Raw genomic sequence first — 24,259 nt, 5'->3', positions numbered from 1 at the left:
AACTGCACATCTCTGTCTTTTAACAACTGTGGTTTGTCTTCCTACCCTCCCCTTCTTCTTCCTCCTTCAGATTACTTTTCAGATTTTTCATTTTCTTGCTGTAGAATACAGCTGTGCTAAGAAAACGAATCAATCCAAAAAATCAGATTTTAACTTCATAGAACATTTTATAGATGGAGCCTTCCATAGCTTTTGTGGCAGTGTGTTGTTCAAGATCAGGGAGAAGGGAGGTAGGGAGAGGGAGGTGGGGAGCCATGTGTGTAGACAGTCTTGAGAAGTTGAATTGCATGAGGTGATAGGCATGTACAAGGTCAATGGGCTGTCTTATGAAGGGGGGAGAAACCAGACTGTTGTGGTGTGTTGATGGGTTGGCCAGTAGGAGGGAACCACCCCAGGAGCCAAGTTCCTTGAGAGGGTGGGAGGGTTCCAAGCCCTGATGGAAGGCCTGGCCTTCGTAAGAGGGACATTCCCTCCATTCTGTGAGGAAGGAAGCCAGCTCCTTACTTTCCTTCTGTGAGACCTCTTAGGGCCTGAATTCTCTATCTTCTTTTGTTCTGTTTAGTTTCATGTTTTTATTTAAATTTTAGTTAGTTTATATGTAGTGTAGTATTGGTTGCCGGAGTAAAATATAGATTCATCATTTACATGTTACACCCAGTGCTTATCATCCAAGAACCCTCCTTAATGCCCATCACTCATCTAGCCCATCCCCCATACACTTCCTTCCATCAACCTTCAGTTTGGTCTCTATAGTTTAGAGTCTCTTACAGTTTGCCTCCCTCTCTGTTTTTATCTCATTTTATTTTTCCATCTCTTCCTCTATGTTCATCTGTTTTGTTCCTAAATTCCACATATGAGTGAAATCATATGGTATTTGTCTTTCTCAGACTGACTTATTTCGCTTAGCATAATACCCTGTAGTTCCATCCACGTTGTTTCCTCTGCCCCTGGCCCCATCTTTGACCACAGCACCTGAAATTCTGTCAGTAAAAATCCATTCCATTATTTTTAAGCTTTCATTTTCCAAATATTTTCTTTAAAAATATAAGCGGCTCTAGAAATCTTAGTAAGGCATTACCTATTATTTTCTCCACAGGCATTATTTTTTCTGGTGGACTCAAAATTATAGGAGAGTTTGTGTCCTGAACACAGTGTTTTAAGTAATGTGGGTTTTCCTACTTTACTTAATGAAGAACATAAGCACTGCCAGGGGGCTCCTGCTTGGCTGAGCTGCTGGGAGCTGTGGCTCACGTGTGCCGTCTCGCCTCACAGGTCTGCTGCCATCAGGCCTTTCGGAATTCTGCCCGAGCTCTCGGGCCTCCATCACGCCCCTGTGGACCCGTCTGCATGCAGGAACTTGCATCAGGCCCCGCTAGTCGGTCAGAGGAGGGCAGGAGGACGCTGCCCGCAGCACCAGTGACCCCTGGGCAGGCAGCATAGCCGGCACTGTCTTCCTTCTTGGTCTTCCCATGCACCCACTCTGGCGCCGCCTTACCCCTGCCGGCCACGTCCGGCGAGCAGAGCTCTGGCTGGAGAGGGTGACTGTGGCCACTCTCTCCTCCACATTCCCGGGCCGGCCCGATCTGTGGGGCCAGCCACAGAAACTGGGGCTCTCTGCTCAACTACGGTACCCTTCCTTCGGTGGAGAAATAGAACTCTTCCCTCGCCGTGACAGGTCTCCCGCAAACACGTTACCCCCACAATACTGAGATTTCATGGTGGTGTCAGTGGCTGGGAATGATTTATGTTACTCTCGACACATTAGCGGGCCAACCTCCTGGCTGGGGTCAGTATCAGCAGGCAGAGCGGCCAGTTCTGAGATCCGTGGTCCAAAGGAAAAGACGGTTGGCTGTCGTTTCACAGGATAATGTGGCTTCTTCATAAATTGCATATCCCTTATGATTGCATTTGTCTGCCCGTTGACCAGCCTGGGAGTAATGCCCACAGGCCTCCCCCCACCCCGGCCTGGCCCCTGTCCCCTCCTGCTGGGCACTCTTCTGCAGTCACGCTGGCTGCCTCGCTCTGCCCGCACAGGTCCATGTGCGCTCCCCGTGCTGCAGCTCTGCTTCCTTCCTCTGCCTGGACCCTTCACCCCCACTCCTTCGTTTACCTCCACTGTACTGATCAGAGCTCCCTCCTCTCCCTCCCCAGTCAGATAGCAGCCCTGCCCCATCCTGTCATCCTGGCATCCAGCTTTGTCTCTCCATTTGTTTATGTGTCCCTCTGTCTTCCCTTCAGAAAGTGGTTTTCCCCACTGCTATGTCCCCAGAGCCCAGAGCAGATACATGTATATATTTGGCAAATGAATAAGAGAAGTCTTGATAAATGATGCAGTCTGAAATTATCTAGTTATCACTGCCAGAAACCTATGTGAATGGATCATTCCCTTTCTGTAAAATTTCGATGGGACCAGCTCCCTCTCCCCTCCAAAGGTAATTTCTATTCAAAACCAGCAAATGGTGTCAGAAAACGGATGTTTGTTACCATCTGTACTTCTGTGGAATTTCTGTGTGATCTAGTCTTTAAGTGTATTTCGGGTCATAGTCTGTGACCAAAGCAGGAAATAATCCTCTTCCTTTTAGAGCATCAAAGTTAATTTTTTAAATATCTTCCTGGTACACATTTATTATGTTGTTTTCTTGCAAGTGTCTGGGAAACTTTTAGACAAGCTGAGCAATGAGAAGGCAATTCTACTGACGTGTAAATTCAGTTGACCAGGATTCCTTGCTGTGTTTTATGAGAGTATGTGATCATTTGGGTTTTTTAATTAATGCTTTCAGACTTTGGAAGCTTAATTCTCTTCCTTTGGCTTTTGGCTTTTCTAACATGTTTTCTAAAGCAGCCTCTCGTATTTCATGCACTCCCTTTCCCTTTCCTTCTTCACTCCTCCATAGTTTTATTGATTTGTATGTATGGTTCTTCTCTTCATTGTTCGTGTTTCTTGTAACGTATTCCCTTGCTGTGTTTGTCTAAGCCAGAGCCCCAAAGTCCCAGTGCCTCCCAGGGAGAAGCCGGAGGGATGCCTAAGGCAGTGATAGTTATAATAATACTAATTTAAATAAAATGGAATTTCTAAATGAGAAGATGGTATAAATAAAAAAAATAATTATTTCACAAACGTTTATCAAGCTGCTGCCTTGTATCCGGCAGTGCTGGGACTATAAGGTAGGATAGAATTTACTAGGTGAAATGGTGTGATCAAACATTTGTAGCAATTTGATGTTGGGAGAAACTCTATGAAAGGTGATCCCAGGTCCTGTGAGAGCCCAGATGTGGAGGAACATCTAAGACTGTCCCTGGAGGGCTTCCAGGAAAGGAGCTTCGGGCAGACAGGGGAAGGACACAGGAGGGAGGAGAGCTTGTACACAAGCAGAGGTCTCCCCAACACCAGGGCTGCACCCCACCAGCAGGAGGTGAGCCTGGAGATGCAGACAGGTCAAAACTGTAAGGGCCTGGTATGCACCCAGGTGGGGTGAGATTTTATCCCCTGGACAGTGGGGAGCCCTTGAAAGGGACTGTGGTGGATACCTATATAGCATTTGTCAGGTGCTCAGAGAATTAGGGTCAGGAGTCAGGAGAGTCATGAAGGCTGGCCATGGTGGGGGTCAGTGAGCACCTGGGCTCAGATCAAACCCTCTGGTGGTGTGTATGGAGGGGAAGGAGGACAAAAGGGAGCAGTAACATTTAAGGACTGGGGAGGTGGCCAGGAAAGCAGTAGACTGAAGAGGCCGTGAGTGGAGCCGCTAAGCCTAGCCGTCTGGGAAAGAGGAGCCTCCTTGCAGCCCTGGGCTTTGCCTGTTAATTACTAGGCAGTAGAGATAGTACACAGAATTCACTAGATGAAAGTTTCTGTCCGCAGTGTGCTGGTTTTGTAGCCAGCTTTTCTGCACACCCCCCTGATGCTTCACAGTCATCAAATGTTCCCCACCCGCCATCGTGAATGCCATCTATCATCAGAACAGCACAGTGTTCTTTTCCAGATCTTCCATGAACATGAATCGATTATTCATCTGAAACGTTCATTTTCCTTAGACTTTGATATTTCACTACCTTAATGCCTTGATTACAAGTGATAATAAAAAGGTGTGTGTGTATGCATACTTAAAATTACACCATTTCCACGTTTAAAGCATCTGAAAATGAATTGACAAGATCTCTCTATCATGATAGTGCTGGGGTGAACACGGTGGTGGGAGGCATTTCATAGCCATCAAAAAAGAAAAAAGTGATACACAGTTCCACTGGTAAGATTTCTGCTACTGTTATTGTACTGCACAAATACGAAACATTTCACACAGCCAAGCACAGAATGTAAATCAAAGAAGTTGTGCTTGTAGCTTTGTAGCAGGATTTCTGAACCTTGTGATTTGCGTTCATTTGCTCCCCTTCCTCTTTTCCATCCCCTGGTGAGTTGCCCCCAGTGGCTGTCTGTGATGCTCCTGGAAGCCTCTCCTTCTGTGTCTTCCCAATGACCACCTCCGTGCAGCCCGCCTGCACCAGCGTGAGTCCATTTCTGGCTCCACGTTTCCCAGCGTGGGGGAGTGAAATGCACTGTGGTGCAAGTGAGCTTCTTAACGATTGTCCTTTAAGCAACCCGAAATCATCCAGGATGGGTTTTGCCCACCTCTGACTCTCCGAGGCCTTTGTTTTGGTGATTTGCATTGGCCTGAGAGACTCCAGGTAGAAGCGGATCAGTGTACTAGCAGCGTTGGAGGTGTGCAGCAGAAACCCCCATACATAAACGTCTTTATGCCAGAGAATCTTACTTCCACATTCCCCTCTTCAGTATTCCAGTCGTTCATTTTCCCGCAGTGAAATGATGCTATGTGCATTTGCTCCTCGCAGTGTTTTGCTGCATCTCCCTTTCCCAACTTGGATAGATAGACAAAAAGATGGTAATTGGACAGTTGTGCCAGCGTCCTGGCTGGAGGGCTTTTGTCTGTGCTGCCCTCGATTCAGGGCCACTCTCGGCTGCGAGCAGTTCTGGTTCAGCGCCGCCCCCCCCCCCCCAGGAGCTGCTTGATTGCACAAACACTGCTTTCCTTTCTCCTCACCAACATCTGTCTCTCTCATAGTCCAGCCTTTTAAGGCCTGCAGAGCTACCAGCCACAGAGCCTTAAAGCTGTGTGGCTGGTTCTCTTCTGTGACTGAACATTCTGGCCAGAGTTTGTCATGTCAACATTTTGCTTATTAATTTTATTTTTCTAAGGCAGTAAAATAAATAAGTGGTCCACCATAGTTTTGAGTTAATGAGAATTTGAAATTGATTTCAAATATTCTTCCTGGGTTTTTATGACGCAGGTGCAATCTCATGCAGTAAATTACCATAACTAAACCGTTTCGGAGCCATAACGCTCGTCCACCGTGGCATTGCTAAATTAATAGATGAACGGCTACACATAAAATGTCAGATGTTAAATATTTTTCATTAGTAATAAGTTGGAAATTTATAACCTTATCCAGTCTCTTGAGTGCCTCAACCAGAGTTAATTTGTATTTTATTCCTTTTCAGCTTATAAGCATTTTGGTGCCAGAGTCTAGACCGCTTTATTTTATAGTTTTTTTCAGGGCACTGCCACTCGAAATACCTTCTTGTGAGTTGTTTGATCGCAGCGTGGTGTCCGGTTTGCGTGTTTATTTATGCAGCGATCCAGACTTGTTTTCTAAGTGCTCGCTGTCTTCTAGGCACCGTGCTGGATACAGAGAGGTCCACAGACACACACAGACACATGATGGCACCACAGCTGTGAACAGGAGGTTCAGGAAGGGGGCCCTGGAGGGGGTTCGGGGGCTTTGCTGACCCTTTGTTCCTAGTGACTGACAGCATGGAGTGTGGAGTCAGTCAGCCCAGGTACAAATCTTGACTCCATCACTCCCAGGATATATGACCTGGACGAGTTACTTCTCTTGGTCAGAGTGACCCCCCTCCCCCCAAAATGGGGCCCTTCGTGGTATAAACCTCATATGTGGATTAAATGAGGGAATATTTATAAACTCCTTAGAATAGTGCTTGGTTCATGGTAAGAACTATTAAAGTGTTTTAAACAAATCAAGTAAAATAAGTAACATCTATTTTGACCTAAGGACTGAGGAAAATCCTATTGTGAAAAATGTAGAAACCTACTGGGGGGCACTTTAGTACTTTTTTTTTTAATGTACAGAACTTTAGTTGATAGTTTATATGGAAATTTACTATCACTGGGTTCTGTCTCCAGAGCCTTGGCTGACTTTTGTTCCTGTGTTTTCATTTATTTTGACATTTTCAGGTAAGGAAGGACTTTCTAACAGTGAGAGAGGCTCCCAGTGAAATGAGCTGCTGTCTGCGGTGCTGTGAATTTCTTTCTTCTACTAGAACTAGCCAAGCAAGGGTTGAACCTGCTGAGATACAGCTTTAGGGGTGCCTGCACTGGCTGGGGGCTTGAGGGGGGTCAAATAAGTGAATTCGTAAGAGCCAGTGAATTTTTTTTTCCAGTTGTGCTTTAGTCTCTAAGGCCTGGTGACTTCAGGGATCTGGAGATGCAAATGGCAGTTTCAGTGGAGAGGACAGTTGCGGTTGGGAAGGGTTCAGAAGGGTTGAAGGTAGACAGTGGAGATATTTAATGGCTGGTCTAAAACGTGGACCTCCTTTTATAGAGGATGGGGAGGTATTGCATGTTGTCAGTACGGGAGTGACCTAGATCAAAAGGAAGGTTTTTAATCTTAGGGAGATCTCTGTTGTTTTTAATCTTAGGGAGATTAATCTGGCAACAAATGCCCAAAGATTGGAAGCAGGAATCCTGTTAGAAGGCAGGGCCTTCCTCTGGGTGGGCAGGGAGGACGTGCCTCTGAGCCTCAAGAACTGAAGCAAGCCAGCAGGGTTTGGGGGGAGCAGAAAGAGTGNTTAATGTGCAGTGCTGACTTGCTTATTCATTCATCAGATGTTCACTGAATGCGAGCAGTGCAGGGCTCCCCTGATGATGGACTCCTCACACTGTTTTCATAAAGAGCAAAACAAACACATGTACGTTTGACGTGCCACCCCAGCGCCCCTGTAGTGAGCCTCGTTGCCCGCACTTGATGCGTTCTGTGAGCTCACCCCGAGAAGCAGTGCCCATTAAAATACACAGGCGGCTGGGGCGCCTGGGTGGCGCAGTCGTTAAGCGTCTGCCTTTGGCTCAGGGCGTGATCCCGGCGTTCTGGGATCGAGCCCCGCATTGGGCTCCTCCGCTGGGAGCCTGCTTCTTCCTCTCCCACTCCCCCTGCCTGTGTTCCTCTCTCGCTGGCTGTCTCTCTCTGTCTGTCAAATAAATAAAATCTTAAAAAAAAAAAAAAATACACAGGCGGCTTTCCCTGAACCTGTGCAGGCAGGCAGATCCTTCCATTTTAGGAGAATGTCTGACTATGTGGGCCTTGACCACAAAGAGGTCAGATCAGTGGAAGTGAAGATGGCGATTATGGTCTGCGATCCAGTCCTATTTACTCATCACAGCCCCGAAAGTTTCCAGACTCCAGCCAAACTCATCAAAGTGCCACGATCCACGTGGGCCACTGTCTTTCTTCCCTTGTGTTCAGCACCTTCCCATTTCTGTTTCACTTCTTGCTCCACAGTTTGGAACTTGGAATAGGTTTATTCTTCCAAAGAACAGATGGCCTAGCCTTGGAGAGCTGAGGCATTTCTGCAGAGACAGTCAGCAGAGCACTTAGCACGGTGTTGATGCTCAAGAAATGGACCAAAAATTAAAGTAGATTTCTTAAATAGACTGACGCTGCTGTTATTGAGGTGCCCCCCCCCCCAGGAGTTTTTAAAGTTCCACGGTTAGAAAACTGGCCATCCTTTGAAAAGCAAAGGAAAAGTATCTGGAATAGAAATTTCCTTTTATATTTTCTGCCCAACGGTGACTCTTAAACTCCTCCCCACTTCTCCAAAGTTAAACGCCTGGAAAATAGATAGGACGGTGACTTTCTAATGCCTGGCAGGTATTTTTAACCTAAGCACAGGACAGAAATGTGCAGCACCCCCTCGAAACCCTCCGAAGCTCTCCCTATACTTGCTTTACAAGGTAATGGAGGCGCAACGGTTGCTTTCTGCCTGGTTCTTTGGGCAGTGGAATGTCTTGACCCTGCTTGCGTTGACCATGAGATTTCTGAGCAGCTCTGCTCCTCGTCACATGTGTTTGCCACACTTAGCACAGGCCACACAAGTGCCTCTGTCAACTCTGATAAAAAGGGAAGCTCAACACCCTTTCATGAACATTCTCCTTTAAACCTATCAGGCCCTAAAATTAGGAAGGAGCTGCTATCACCAGACATTCTTCTCACCGAAGGGCTTGCCCTTTGCAGTTTACCTTCATCTTTCATATGCAAGCATGTCCCTTTACTGGGGATAATGAGAGTGCTGGCATTTGCCTCAGATAGCACCAAACCTGAATGAGAACAAATCTGGGGTTGAAGATTGATTGTTTTCAGAAACTTCTGTGGTTGCCCATGTTTGAATGTCTCAGCAAAATTGATCTTACTACTAAGTGTGTTCATTTCAAGAAAAGTAATCATTTCAGTAGTCATGGTCTCTTCATGACTGATGTCATTCGCTTGAAGAACGGTAATGTTTCCTTGATTTCTTAGGTTTCCTTGCTCTGCTTTTTTCCTTTAAAGGAAGATGTTTTTATTTCATCTATCTCAAACCAGGTTCACCTGTTAGGACAGCCAGACATGTATTCCGTGACTGTCATCTCATGCCAAAGCCCAGCTCCAGAGTAGCATTGCTTTATATTTGGTGATGCCTCTGGAAGTCATGCTTGATAATAAGGGGTGGTCATTTCTGACATGTTTTACTATATGCTTTACATAAGTGTAAACCCTTTGTCTCTCTTTCCTTCCTTCAGTAGTTTTTTAATTTAAAGACTTCAACTCAAGGATCTGTGAGCTCTTATCTGGTAAATAATCATTCATTAGAATATGGGCCAAAATATGCAAAATTGGAAGCTGCTTTAAATTTAATTGATTCCTTAGAAAATGGGGGTTGCTCGCTTTATGATTGTCTAAAGCATTTGTTTCATTTGTGAAGTTAATTGTGTCTGTTACACCTTTTAAAAATATTGAGACGATTTTTTTAGTAGAATGGCATTGCAGGATATACCGGGCTTTTTTATTATTTTAATCTGTCTTCAAGATGGTAACACTGATGACTGTTTGGAGAAGGATCATCTTTCCACGCAGACTTATTTTGCTTTAAAAAAAAAAAGTAAATATAATAACCTCTGTATCTGAAATATGGCTTTTGACATGCTTGAATGAGTCTCCTTTTCAAGAGGGCAACAAAAACAGAAAAGCAAATAAATCATTGTATCTCTGGCAGAATATTTGTCCCCTGGATTTCCTAGAGACTGGTGATTATTGTCTTGAGGGAAAAAAAATCTATTAAATCAGTGCCAAAGCTTCTAACATTTGCAAAATTTTACACAGTTACACCCAATAAAGATATTTACAAGGAAGTAATACCGTAGAGTGAATTACTTTGTGATAAGAGTAGGAGAAAAACCCTGGACCAGGGACTTAGGAGACCATGGTGGTGATTTTCCATAACTAGCATTGTCACCTTGGCAGCTGTCTTATCTTGACTGATCTCAGGTTTGTCATTTGTATAATAAGAGGGTAACCAGTTTGTGAAGTCCCAGAGTGACAATCTCTCCTTGTATCTAAAACATTGTAAATTCCAGAATTTGAGATAATCTTATTAACTCCCCGGCTGAGAAAGAACTGACACCAGCATTTTTGTACGAAGTGCCACAGTCTTGGGACTGCTTGGGAAAGACCCATCACTGTCCTCTATGAAGAAACGAGTGGGCTTCCCAGAGGGTACTGCCTTGCTGTGCTGAATGCTCTTGGTTGGAGATGTGGAGTAACATTGTTACACTGCTGTGAGGGTCTCCAAAATGAAGAATTTAAGTCTTAAAGGGGGAAAAATACGATCAAGGAGGGAAGCTTGCTCAGTACAGAGTTTGAGCAACCTTTGGCCAGCTCACTAATGTTTAGAACGAACGGTGGCTTTGAATTGCTGTCATGATGTTGGTTTTTCCTTGTGGCGTGGCTCGAAGATTTCATGTGGAAACATGCTAAAGCAGACGCTCCTCCGAGATCTCACAGGTGCTTCCAAAGGCTCTCTGCCACAGGATCTCTGGCAGGACTTGCGGTCTGTTAAGGCGAAGGTGTGTGCCAGGGGACAGACCCCGTTGTTAACGTTGGCATCACGGGCTCTTTGCTGAGCTGGCTGTATGGCACAACCTATCTGCTCTGCTGCTGGCACAAGAAGGGGGAAGGCAGGGCCCATCAGCTTCACATGACGAGCCATTAGCCCTGGATGACACAGACTTTCTCGATTGCTCAGGTGGCTGCCCGTTAGATCCTGTGCGAGCACTTTGTCTTCCTGTCCATTAAGGATCCCGTAACAGCTCTGGCATTCTATTCAAGGGCTGTGGCCACAGTGGACGCTCAAAAACAATGGATGTGTATCGCCAGCTCTCTCTTATTTGGTTACAAGTATGGGGGGCAGGGAGTAAGTTGTTTTGCTTTTTAACTTGAGCTGAAGTATTGTGGTGGCAGTGAACTATTGAATAACGGAAAAATAACACATGGATTTAAGCTTGGCAGTTGTCTACTCATAAAGCACTAATGGCTTCTGTATTTTTTTATATATATTACATTATAATTTTTGTATGTGACTAATAATAGTTTAAGGTTCTACTCTTCCTACCACAACTCCACTTTCACAAATGTGAGGCGTCAGGGAGACCGGCTGGCTTTGAGGCTCATGCAGGAGGGAATCCTGAGCAGGCTTGCCAGTGCAAATGGGAGAGGAGAGGCCTGGCTGTGGGAACTGGAAGGACTGAATGGGTGCCCAGGTGTGGGGTCCTTGGCACAAGATAGGATTCTGAGAGTTGGCAGTCAAGTGGCTGAGAAGAGAAAGAAATGAGGGAGAGCCCCGAGGAGGAGCATGTCCCCAGGGATATCGGGGCATGGTGACGTGGAGAGGTAGACGGGCCACCCCCCTGGGAGATCACAGCCCCTCACAGGGGCCTGCACATGTGGACTTGAAGGTCCTGAGCACAGAGTGATTTATTAGAGCTCTCTGAGAATGGCAGAGGGGGGACTTGCAGAAAAAAGAAGACCGAGTATAGAAAATTGCAACACAGTTGCAGGTGGCGGGAGGAAGAAGAGCTAGTAATGGATCAATTAGGAAGGTTGAAAAAGAATTGGAGAAATAAAAAAGAACCAAAGAACTACTCCACCCAGGAAGCCAAAGAAGCAGTTGCCAGATAGAAATTGAAACAGATGAGGCCTGGGAAGGAACCAATTCAAAAGTGGCATTAATCCTTCAGTGAGTGGTACGTGATAGTTGGTCTTCAGGGGAAAGACCATATGCAAAAATAAACTCCCATTTGGATTACAGATATAAATGTAAAAATTTGAAATGAAAATATAGACAAATATTTTTATAACTTGGGGTGAGAAACTCCTATCTATGCAGTATGTATATTCAAGATTCCACAAAGAAAGTTAAAAGACAGATTATAGACGGGGAAGAGATACAAACAAACCTTGACAGAAAAAAAGTTACCTTGATGTAAGAAGAGTTTTATAAACTAATCAGAAAAGTAACACAATGAAAGAACATGTATGTTTTATTTTCTGAGGAAGAGACATAAAATCAATAAATGGATGAAAATATTTTTGAATTCAAAAATAATCTTAAAGCAATAATGAAATGGTAATGTTTGTTAGACTAACAGAAATTAAAATCCATTTTAACATCCACTGCTGATAAGAAATGGACACTTAGGTAATCACTGTCACTAGGGACTTAGGTTGATACACCATTTTTACAGAATTACTTGTATTGAATGTATTGAATTTTTAAATGCACATAGAGTTTGATCTGGCAGTCTCATGTCTGCGAATATATATCCTATAAATCATAGCATGAATATATGAGATTTATCCCATCATTGTTAAGAGAAAAAACAGAATAGCCTGAATACCCACCAGTAAGCAGATGATTAGATGCATTTGTGCACATTCATACAGTGAAATATCAAGCACCTGTTTTTGTTTGGTTTGGGTTTTTTGGGTTTTTTGGTTTGGTTTTTCGTGTGTGTGTGTGTGTGTGTGTGTGTGCACGTGTGTGTGTTTTGTTTTAATGGGGTAAATCTGGGAGTTTTAACATGGACAAAAACCCATGATGTCTTGCTGTGTGAGGAGAGCTATGTTGTAGGCCAGTGTTAGCCCGACTCCATGCATCACCACATGACAGTAACCTGTGTGTGTGTGTGAATATGTGAGAATAGATGTGTCTCTATAAACTTAGGAAAAACTCGGGAAGGACATGCACCACCGGGACAGGGATGAAGATGGAGGGGTAAGGAGAAGGACAGAAACGTTCACTGATGCCCTTTAAGACTGGTGATAAAGCTAGGGCACCTGGGTGACTCAGGCAGTTGAGCATCTGACTCTTGGTTCCAGCTCAGGTCATGATCTTGGGGTCATGGGATCGAGCCCACGTAGGAGTCCACACTCAGCATGGAGTCTGCTTGAAATATTCTTTCCCTCTGCCCTTCCCCCTGCTTGCTCGCTCTTGCACTCTCTTTCAAAGAAATAATCTTTAAAAAAAAAAAAAGTGGGTGGTAAAGACACCACTTTACCACCAGTGGTGAATGAGGTCAGAAGGCATGAGCTGTGGGTGTAGGTTACCGTGGAGATGTGTCATCAGGAAGGAAGAGGGAGATGGAAATTTAGCTTGAGGGGCAAGCAGGGCAATGCAAAAGGTTTTGGTTTTTTGTTTTATAGGATAGGAGAAATCTGAGTGTGTTTGCATGCCAAGGAAAGGGAGAAAATACAAAAAGAAAACGTTGTGGTAGTCGGAAGTGTGATGGTGGTGGGATTGGCAAGGACTAGAATCAAGGCCGAGTGTTTCCCTGGGGTTGTAGGGGGTGAGTGAAGTTGGCAGAAGGTTTTCTAAGGACTCCAAGCAGATGGCCTCTATGACAACAGGCAAGACAAAGAGTAGGGGATGCAAATGGGTGGTGCTGGGAATGGAAGAAGACGGAAAGTGTTGGAAACAGCTACTCTGGAATTGATTTCAGAACAAAAAAGGGTATAAGGGAGACATTTAGGAAAGACAGAGGGAGGAAAAGGAGGAGAACATAAGGAATTCATTTAGGGAAAGGAGAAAACTGACATAAAGCCTAAGTTCAGAGCCCGTGAGGTATTACTAATTTGCAGTGAAGTGAGCTGGCATTTTCTGAGTGCCAACAACCTGGAGGAGGAGAAGGAATCCAGTGGCTTCCGTTAGAATTAGAGGACTTCAGGCATTCGTGACACCGAGAGGGCTGCCTAAGGGTCTCGAGCCCAAGGCTGACAGAGCCAGAGAGAATATGAGGGACTGAATGTTGTGATAAAGAGTTAAAAACAACAAAGCAGATACCTGAGGAGTAAGGAAGGGAAGGAAGTGGCGGAAGAACAGGTTGGAATCACGGCGGGGCCGTCAGCGTTCCTTGCACAGAGTTTCAGGATCTCAGGGCAAAGACAGAGCCAAGGTCATGGGTGTTTGTCGTGCTTGCTGGCTTGTCTCCGTACACCCTAAGGCCCGTGAGGGAAGGGGTTAGCCAGCTCAAATTCATCTTTACATCCAGGGCCTGGCCCGTGATAGACACCCAGCAAATGTTCGAATGAGCAAGTGGCCAGGGTGCTGTGGAAGCTAAGATGGGACAGTAAGACATTCAGGCATCTGTAAGGACAGGATGCTGGACAGGTTGTCAATTTCATTGTTAAAGTCACTGAAGAAAATCGCATGAGAACTGGGGGGAGGGAAGTGTAGGGTCGCATATTGAAATATCAAGGATTGTGGGGAAACACCTGGTTTTCGTTGATATAATTGACAAGGATACAGGGAGTGATAAAAGCAAATGGTGTGACTAGTTTTGAGCCCCGATCCACCTGTGCCAGAGAAGGTAGGAGACAGGCTAAATCTGCAGCCTTGAGCGCTCCAGCCCACACCTGTAGAATTGGAACTTCTGGGAATGCCGTCTGGGAAACTGTATTTTTAACATGTTCGTCTTAGATGCTTAGGCCCAGCCGGTGAGTTTCAAGCACCACTAGAGAGGTTCTGAAGGGGAGCTTTTTGGTTTGGCCAGGTTTAGGAAGCAAATGGAAATAGGGAGTTGGCTAGCTTTTCTTCCTAACCAAACAAATCCAGAGCAGTGGGAAAGACACCCCAAAGCCTCTTGAAGAAAAGCTTTGAAGGAAGTGGCTTCAAGAGGAAAGCAGTTCCAGTTAAGTCACAGAAGTAGACAGTGCGTGATGGAAGATGGCTGGGCTGTGTGTGATGCATGTTTCTAAAATGTTCACGTGGATTCCTTCCGTGGTTACGAAAAGACTCAGGATTCAATTTGCCCTTCTATTGAAGGTTTATTATCAATTGCCATGCCATAAATGGAAATGGCCTAGAGCACGAGTGTGTGTGTGTGTGTGCGTGCGTGTAGAGATGTGGTGAACTGTATACATACGTATTCACGTGGTGTGTATATTCAAGTCTGAAATAGCCTTCTTGTAAGGAGCTTTCTCGAAGTTGATTTTATTGTAATCATCTTCACAGTGCCCTTTCGCTTTTGGACAGTGTTCAAAATGGTGTTATTTTAACATCTGAACCATACCAACTTCAGCTTGGATATATTTTTGCAAGACGGGCGTGAAGGGGACTTTGTGCTTCTGCTGGTGTTCTAAAAGGATTCCTCTGTCCTGGAGCCAGATGGGGGAGGGAGACTTGCGCACTGACTCGCAGGCATTGGAGATCTCCAGGCGGAAGCAAGAGCAGTGGGACAGGGGAGCCACACTGTCCTAGAGCACCAGGATGGGGCACTTTGGGAACAGGAGAGCCAGCTGAGTGGCGAGGAGAGGTGCATCAGCCCTGCTGGCTGGGCGAAGAGCAGGGCGCAGAGGGGGGTGTTGTGGGCGGGTGAGCCGGACCACAGAGGGGGTGCCGGGGCAGGGGTTTGAGGATAGGTTTAAGCTGGAGGGAACATGATTTTTGATCAGAGGCTTCGTTTAAGGTAGGATCATGTGAGACAGTTTGCTCTCCTGCTCCTTCTGTGGTTGGCGTGCTCCAAATTCTCCCCACGTCTGAGCTGAAGACCCTGTATTTGAACTCATTAGCCCCAGCCAATGACTTGGAACTTGTTCCTCTCACTCTGCATTTACTCGAACCACCCACACAGTTCCACTCTATTAGAGGCTGCTAACTGGCAGCCACTAACAGCTTTAAACAAAAGTGTGGGTCCCTTCTGATAGTTTTGAATCCTGAGGAGTAAGTATTCTCCATGATTCCTGAACTCCCAAATGTACATCTCTCTCAGTATTTCTCTCCAAAGTCAGAAACAAATGCTTTCTTTCGCTTCTTTTTCTTGGCGGGTTTCAGGAAACTACCGAGCTTGCAGGCATTTACTGTGGCCTTGTAGTGCTTTTCGCTAAGTCTGAACCCCCACTCCCCCACCTCCCAACCCCCGTTGACTTCCAAGGACTTTGTGGCAACTTTCTACAGTAGAACTGCTACCGTAAAAAGCTTTGGATAGAATATGGCTCCAAACCACACTAAGTGCGAAGGCTTATGTCCTTGAGTATAACATGGGAGGTCAGCAAGATGTTTCTGAGTGGGAACACTTTCCAGGTATCACTTGGGGTAAAGACACCATGTTTGCCCAAAGAGAAAAACTATTTACAGATTTTCTGTCTGGAAGAAACCATTATCTGCTTTTGGTGGCTTATCACTTGATTAGCATTCAGTGTTCTCTTTCTTATTCTTTTTCTCTCACTCTTTTTATCCATAGAGAAGCAATGAATATAGAAATGTTGACTGAACTTGCCCAAGGTTGCCCAGACTCTGGCAGGTGTCATGAGCTTTAATTAAAAATGCTGAAGAATGGGGTGCCTGGGTGGCTCAGTCAGTTGGGCATCTGACTCTTGGTCTCAGCTCGGGTCTTAACCTCAGGGTCGTGAGTTCAGGCCCCACGTTGGGCTCCATGCTGGGTGCGGAGCCTACTTATAAAAAAATGCTGGAGAAAATGTCTTTAGGAATAATAGGCTTTCCTTGTTCTTGTTCTCTCTCACCTAATGCATATTTTGTAGTGGTTAACATTTTCTTAATAATAGCTGAACACAGAAAAATGAAGAGTATCTTAACGTGAGAACACCTGTTCTCTTCTGTGTTCCGTGTGGTGGGCACAATGGCCCCATTTAGGGCTGAAGAACTGAGGCCAAAGATGATAAATGGCTTACCCACGGTAACCTAATTAGATACTTGTGGAGTAAGAATTCAAATTCAGGTCTCCCTACTTTCCAACACTTTACTCCACAAAGTCTCCTTAAAACTGAAAGATGCTTCACGTCAGGTACCCAGGGGACTGGCTACCTGCACGTTTCTCCCATCTGAAAGCAAGCAAGCGTTAACTGATACTAAATCTGTTCTCTCTTTTGTTCTAGATTTTCTACCCCAGCAAGGATGGCACAAAGATCCCAATGTTCATTGTGCATAAAAAGGGCATCAAGTTGGACGGCTCTCATCCTGCTTTCCTGTACGGCTACGGCGGCTTCAACATATCCATCACGCCCAACTACAGGTAAGCGCAGAAGGCTCCCGGAGCTTCGGCGTGGCTGTGATGTGGGAAGAAACCAGAGACTAGTGCACTAAATGTTTCAAATGTATGTAACTGTATATTTCTTGCTTTTTTTTGTGGAGGGGCAGGACTGTGTGTTAAGTACGTGCCCTTTTGGTCAGGAATTTCAGGATCACGACAAGCTGGTGTTGTGTCACCAGTGAATAGGTTGTTTGAGAACGAGACGCTGAGGCTACAGAAGGGGCGCGTCAGCTGAGGTATGGACGGAAGGAAGCTCATCCCTGCAGTGGTGGTCATTGGCTGTCCTGCCACTGCCCTCAGCATTCTCTTCAGAGGGAATGATTTTTCAGCTACTGGTTATATTTTTCAGCAGCACCAAGTTTTAAAATAGACCATCTTAACATTCAGCCACAAGTGTACTTTCTGTATGTGCTATTACTTCATCCATTGTAAGCTGTTTACGTGATTATTTCCCAATAAGTATGGTTCAGGGGGGAAAATCTGCATTGCCACATTTGCTGTTATTCAAATAAATATCTTCTGTCAGTTATTTGCAAACTTGGCTATACCATCCCATTCACAGTATAAAATGGAATTTGCGTTGAGCATTTTTAGTAAAAACGAGTCTCCCCCCAGCAAGACCGCCATGAGCCAGCTTCTAAATAGAGCCTCATATGAAATCTGGTCCCATTCGGGAGAAATGTATGGACTGGTGACTCCCAGGACATAAATTCAGAGTAGATTCAGCTGGCTGCCCTGCCCCTAACATGAAGACAGGGAAACTGCTGCTTTGTTTCGAGCCTTTCAGGATTTGGGGAGGTGTGAAACACGGTCCCTGCCCCGCAGTAGCTTATAGCCAAATCGTGAGCTGCCTTGGATGTCTGGCTATCCTTTTGTCAGTGAGCAGCTGATGAACTTGTAAAATCATCATGCAGACACTATTTCCAGAAGATTTGTGAGGTATCATCACACGGGTACGTTGAAGGGAAACCAGGTAAAAGCGTGGAGCAGTGGCGGTTCCTCATTCCTGTGCAGCAACGGTGGCGCTCTACGTCCGCGGTGTTTCCTCCACACCAGCCAGTATTCAGGGCACGGCCTGAGCCACAGAGCGGCTGCCCACCTCCGGCCAGTTACCCAGGGAGTCAGCTTTGCTGTCTCGTTCGTATGTCTGTGTCTGTGTGGTTAAACCATATGCCATATTTATTCTGTGCTGATCAGTCTAAGAATGCAAACCAATACCTGTTCGTTCTTTAGGTTAAGCTAATCCTTAAAACAAAAACTAAAACGTGTCATTGTTTGCCCTTTATCACTCAAAGTGATGAAATTCAAGCTTCAGGTCCAGGTCATGGTGAGGCTGAGTGTAGGGCCTATGAGCATGTGTGTCATTTCGTGAACAAGTTAGGAGTCTTGCATCATGAGCCCCACTTCCCTTAGTCCCTCCAGGGGGTCTTGCATGGAGACCACCCTGATTTCTGAGCAGATCTATAGCTAAGACTGCTCGTCTTTGTTCATTTGTACAAGTAGTTATTAATCCTGCTCCACTGGGACTTGAGAGATGAGTAAGGAAGGGGCCCTGTACCATTTTTATCCCAGAACCCAGCAGATATGCTGGGAGCTTCCGTAGAGACCGTGAGGGGTGCGTGAACAATGTTGAGGAGAAGACCAACCGATGGAAAATCTGTTTGGCCAATCCGGTTGTGTGGTATGATCACCTCTCCCAGCTCTCCTTTTCTCTGCATCCTCAAGACCCAGGAAATCGGCACTCAGTCCATCTAGAGCCCCAGGTTACAGAAGCCTGCATTTACCCAGCTACCAAAAGGGAGAAGGATAAAACTTTCATAAACACTTCTTAAGACAGAATTAATTTTAGCTATCAGAAATAATGGATGTCATTTAGCACCGTTAGGGTCAGAGCAGAAAGAGGAAGAGAAAACAAAACCCAGATTTCCCAAAGGACTTACTTAACGGCTTTGTGCTATAGTCTCTTCTGCTTATTTCTAGAAAACTTTTTCTCCAGCCCTGAGCCCTCCATGCTTGCTTTCTGGACTGTGTCCTTGGTCTCCCCAACCCCTCTCACACCTTGTGTTAGTTACGTAGTTCAGCATCTAAAGGTCTATAAAACTGGAACACTTCTTTAAAATCCCAATTTCAGAAACAGCTTGCTTTATTCCAACTTGAACAATGAGGAGAGAGATACAGTGGAGCAGGGACCACCACGGGGGATTCCTGCAAGTCCAGAGCCATTCACACCAGGGCTGTGTCACATGGCTGGGGATACTCAGTTTGCCAACATAGTTGTTTAAAAGAAAGATGGCTTCAGCATGAAATGAGAGCTTCCAGCTCTTTCTTTCTTTGCATGATGAATTGTGTACTCCCACTTCCTATAGTTAAGATATTTACCAGTATAGAAAAAGGATATAATACTGAATGCACATGAAAATGTGTGAACTTTGCTGTTAAACATTAATCAGAACTTCTATATTTTGCACTTTAATCAAATAATAGAGAACTGGACTCCTATTTCAGTAATATTGACATGTGGAGTGTCTTTGGGGATACATTGTTTGGATGGAGAGAGACAGCATGGTCCTTCCCAGGTGGTTGATGGAAGGTTAATTATTTGAACTGCTTCTCAGCGTGTCCAGGCTCATCTTTGTGCGACACATGGGCGGCGTCCTTGCAGTGGCCAACATCCGAGGGGGTGGCGAGTACGGAGAGACGTGGCATAAAGGTGAGGTATTTTCTCTACAGGAACACAAACGCGGCCGAGCCAAAGCTGTGTTTGAATGAGCTGATGGGGTTAGCAGCAGACAAGCGGAAAATAAGGAGCTGTTCAGACATGTTGCAGGCACCACCGCCCCTCTAAAAACAGCTCCGTGTTTTCTCATTTTGTTTTCCTTTGTAATCTGTTTATTTTAATGAAGTCCATACTTTTCAGAAACATTCCCTATAGACCATAATCAGAACTGGGGTTTTTAGCAATGCACGGGATGCATTTTTATCCATCACTGGCGGAAGTGGGTCTGCAGGCCACTTTTCGGCATTTCTTTGATCTGAGGCAAGACCAGGCTGTTTGGTTAGCATTATGTGGCTCTCTCCAGCCGGGTCATTTTCTCTTAAAAAGAGCAATCTCAAATAGAGCTTTCCTGTACCCAGAGTGAGCATCCTTCTGCTTGTTTCCTCTGATTTTCCTGACATGGCTAAGACGTAGCATCCTCCTAGCATTACGGCTGTGACTCTGTCGTGTGCAGGTGTTAGACTCGAGAGCTCACTCGTTTTTCTTTTCTGGTTTTAATGATTCAGTCTCCATTCTCCAGGCTCCTGAAGCATGGATTCTACTCCATTGAGGATACTGCTTCGATACTAAGCTTCATTCCCCAGGCTGTCATAATTTTTTTAAACCCTTATCTCTTCCTTTTCTTTACATATGGAGCACATCCTTTCCCCCAGCCTTTTGTGTCTGGAATTCTTAGACTACCAATAGCCAGAGGAGGATGTGGGAACGCACATTCACTCCCATCAGCCCCAGGCTTCTCCCCACTCTCATCATCGGCCGTCATTTATAAGGAGGTCTGTTGGAACAAAGGTAGCCACCAGGCCTTGGGGTTGGTCAGCAGCACCAGGCAAAAGGGTCTTCTCCCACAGTAGGAGCAGCAGACCTGCATGTATCCACTTTTTCCTGAACCTGAGGCCAAAGGCTGTGATTTTCTGCATCAAATCCAGTCTACAAAGATGAGGGGAGATCTGTAAAGAGATTTTTCATAAGTACCTGTTAGATGACAAGATGTAGAAAAGGCCAGGCCTGACCCCCTGAACATCCAGCAAGCACCCCAAAGGCTGACATCAGACAACATACTTAGCAAGAGCACCTTAGCAAGAGGGAGTATTTCTCATTAACAGACGGGCTCCTGGCCTGCCCGCCATGGGGATGACTCTTGGGAGCAGTTGCCCTAAGACTTTATCAATTGTTATTGTATAATTTTGACCCTGACCTGATATTAGAGTTTAATTACACTAAAATCATGCTGTGATATTGAGATGATTGATCAAAGAAAAATAAAATCTCTACATATCATATTTATGTTCCAAATCTGTATGCGAAGTCTAGACCCCCAACCCGTGTCATTTACTAGTTAAAATGTTTGTGGCATACACACAACCCTGCGTGGACTCTTGGTCCTGTGGCCCTCTCCTAGAGAACCCACATCGGTCTCCATAAAACCCCTCTGGTCATCAGGTGCACTCCGTGCTGTGATAGGCACCCGTGCTCCATCTCTGTGTTAACCAACTTAATTGTTCAAAAGCCGGGGGCGGGAGGGGGAGTTTGGAGCTTGAGTGAGTCTGAAAGTAGACTGACTGTATTTAGACTGATTCATAAACGTTCTCCAAATTTAGGCAGTCAAGGGGCCAGAAATGGATTTTTTCCAGTTAGACCCTAGTATACTAAACATTGATAGATCTAAATTCCATTGTTTATTGAGTTTAAAATTTAATGCTCTTTAAAAAATATAGTCATATACCCAAAATGATATTATTCCTGGAAACTAAGTAATTCTAGCTGTTCTAATTCACCGATAATTTCTTATTAAAATTTTAATAACATTTGTTTTGATATGAAAAAATTTCTTCAGTAGCACTGCTTCATCTTTAATTGAATTTCTGCAGAAGTGGTTAATCTCAAATATCTAATTAGACCTGTGTCTGCTTTTTGTTCATCTCAGGGGCAGTTACTTCAGACATCTCTTCCGTTGAGGGCACATCTTTGACTTTTGGCCTTTACTTTTAGATATTCCAAGACTTTACAAATGTTCCTCTCTTTACGTAATTTCTTTGCGTGGTTTTATACATTGGATAACTTCTGGATGAGAAAATCCAGATTCTCTGGGGAGATGTCTGAGTTCTTCATTCAAGAATTAAGAAACTATAGGGGCACCTGGGTGGCTCAGTCATTAAGTGTCTGCCTTTGGCCCAGGGCGTGGTCCCGGGATCGAGCCCCGTATCGGGCTCCCTGCTCCGATGGGAGCCTGGTTCTTCCTCTCCCACTCCCCTGCTTGTGTTCCCTCTCTTGCTGGCTGATTCTCTGTCAAAAAAAAAAAAAACCTATAACAGGCTGCTCTGTGCACCACCCCCTCCCCACCTCACTCCTGCTTACATTCCCTAAAGAAGGGAGAAACTGAAGACCTTATTTCTCAGCATTACCGTTTCCAACTCCTGCCAAGAGGAGGGCTGAGAAGTGCCCCCGTGAGTGCACAGCCGTCCCTGAGAGGGGGGAGTGTACACAGCCCGGTGGGTCAGAGCACAGAAAGGGTTGAGCATGGCTCAAGGTGAAGTTCGGCTTCTCTAAAATCTAGGTTCTTTTTGGCTACCTGCTTTCATACTTTTGTCCTCGTGGTTCTCTGACGTAACAGATCATCTCTTCCCTATGCGGCACTGCCGTTGTATTTAGAAAAATAAAGATCCACACTATGGATTCGTGATTATGGTGTTGATGGATTTCCGTAATGCCTGACAAAATTTCAGTTGAGGCGTTTTTCTAAATGCGGTGTTAGCCTGCTGTGTAAGTGATCCGTAGTTGAAACTCTGCCCTATCAGTTGAATTCCCTTTTGGTTAAACTGTCATGTTTTTTACTGTTTTCTTTCTTAACCATCTTTCACTTTGGCCCATTGCAGGTGGTATCCTGGCAAACAAACAGAACTGCTTTGATGACTTTCAGCACGCGGCCGAGTATCTTATCAAGGAAGGCTACACCTCTCCCAAGAGGCTGACTATTAACGGAGGTTCGAACGGAGGCCTCTTAGTGGGTGAGAACTGGATTCTTTTGTGCTTACTAGTTAACACTCTTGGGGTTTTTGGATACACTGTCCGTAGACAGCTCTTGACTGAGTTTGGCTCATGGATGGGAGCAAAGAAAGCAAAACCCATTTGTATCAGGGCATCTGATAAATGACCGATGAGCCCAGCTGAACCCGCGGTGTACAGGCCTGATTCACGACAGCCTGAGAACCTGTCCCCCACCTGCTCCAAGCTCTTCTGGGCTGCACACTGGCTGGGGCCCCCACCCCCACAAACTGGATCCCCAGGTTTCTAGGGTTCAGCCAGCGCAGGACTGAGCCGATTACCCCTGGGACTGTGTTACTCAGAACGTGTAAGATGTGATCACACCGAACATCCGTTGAGTACTTACGCTGCGGGTGCAGAGAGAGGCGTGGTGAAGGAAGGGGCCGTAGCGCACACAGACGCGCAGCGGAACAGACAGGAAATCGTTCATGGTATTGATTCCCATTTGCTGAGACCTTCACGTGCACACTCTCATTTGTCATGCAGCCTGGGGGACAGGAACGGGTAGGATTCCCATTTTACCGAGGACCCGGGGCACAGAGAGAAAGTGGTGATGCTGGGGCTGGAACCTAACACCGTGGTTTTAGATTCTGTTCCTTTAACCTGCGGGTGGTTCAGCATCTAAGCAGCTTTTCCTAATTTGGGTAGTTGATGACCTCTTACCTTGTAATGAACATTTACGGTGGCCTGCACTTTGCTTCCTGGGTCCTACATCCAGTGTCATTAGGATATGAGGGACCATCGTACAAATGCAGGCTCAACTTAAAACATGTGAAAATCCAGTTTTGGAAGGGGGCTCAGGGGAGCCGCACATGGACTCAGTTTCCTTATCCTTGAAATATACTGAGTCATTGTAAAACCTGGACCCCTGTTCTTACTCTTTACCCCAATATAGTCTGAAAAAAAAAAAATCCCATTTGGTAAAATATAAATTTCCAGAATAATTTGTTGAAATTTAGAAAGGGTGTGGATATGTTTCAGACAAAACAGACAACACCTCTGCCCCCCCCTGGAGCTTTCGTTCTAGTTGGAGGAGGCAGACGACACACACCGAAGGCCCCGAGGCCAGCAAGGGCTCAGAGTGCTCTAGCAACAGTATAGAGGCCCACAGCTGGGCATGGCGAGTGAGGGAGAGGGGAGAGGTGGCAGGAGGCGAAAGCAGGCAGCACCTCAGAGCCCGTCTAGTGGACCTGGTTGACTCTGGGAAATGAGAAGCCTTTGGGGGAGTGTCCTAAGTTGACTTATATTTTCAGTTTATTGGATTACATCTGTTGGCAAACCTGGTTCCTTGAGGAACTTGCAGAAAATGGAGGTCCCTTCTCAGGGTGTTGAAGGCTTATTTGAAAGGACAGATTCCTACCCTCTCATACAGAGTGAGAGAACCAAGGTCTCCCAGGGTAGGACTCAGGATCTGGTATTGGGAATAAGCACCGAACTGAAAATCAGGATGTGAACTAGGTTTTTTGCCAGAGGCAGGAGAAGTCCAGATTCCCTTGACTGTCATGCCAGCTTTGATGTGACTTCCTCCCAAAGCCCCCCTAACTGCCTTACCCCAGGTTGGGCTCCCCCACAGCAGTGATTCCCACTAAAGCATGCACTGATTGGACTCCAGTGCCAGGCACGTGGCAGGATGTTCGATAGATACTGAATTACCAAAACAAAAATACACTTATGTAACTTAAGTACACAAAGACGAGTGTTTTTAAAACAGGACAGTACTGGTTGGAGCCTGTGCTGGGTTTCAGGCCCTGCCTTGGACTGTATGTACAGTTTCTACTCA

At 45.6% G+C, this 24,259-nt stretch overlaps 1 protein-coding gene across 2 annotated transcripts in view; it reads left to right on the top strand.

Moving 5' to 3' along the window:
- The window catches only part of LOC103675856 (prolyl endopeptidase), a 111,790-nt gene that overhangs the window by 82,604 nt on the left and 4,927 nt on the right, over positions 1-24,259 (top strand). For both annotated transcript variants that reach the window (XM_040627578.1, XM_040627579.1), the window contains exons 11-13: positions 16,507-16,643; positions 19,277-19,371; positions 22,311-22,442. In XM_040627578.1, the coding sequence (XP_040483512.1) occupies positions 16,507-16,643; positions 19,277-19,371; positions 22,311-22,442 (364 nt within the window). The remainder of the gene's footprint in view (positions 1-16,506; positions 16,644-19,276; positions 19,372-22,310; positions 22,443-24,259) is intronic.

The sequence above is a fragment of the Ursus maritimus genome, unplaced genomic scaffold (assembly GCF_017311325.1).
Source record: "Ursus maritimus isolate PB19 unplaced genomic scaffold, ASM1731132v1 scaffold_13, whole genome shotgun sequence".
Lineage (NCBI taxonomy): Eukaryota > Metazoa > Chordata > Mammalia > Carnivora > Ursidae > Ursus > Ursus maritimus.
Note: the sequence above shows the minus strand (reverse complement) of the source record. Positions and strands in the feature narration are given on the sequence as shown.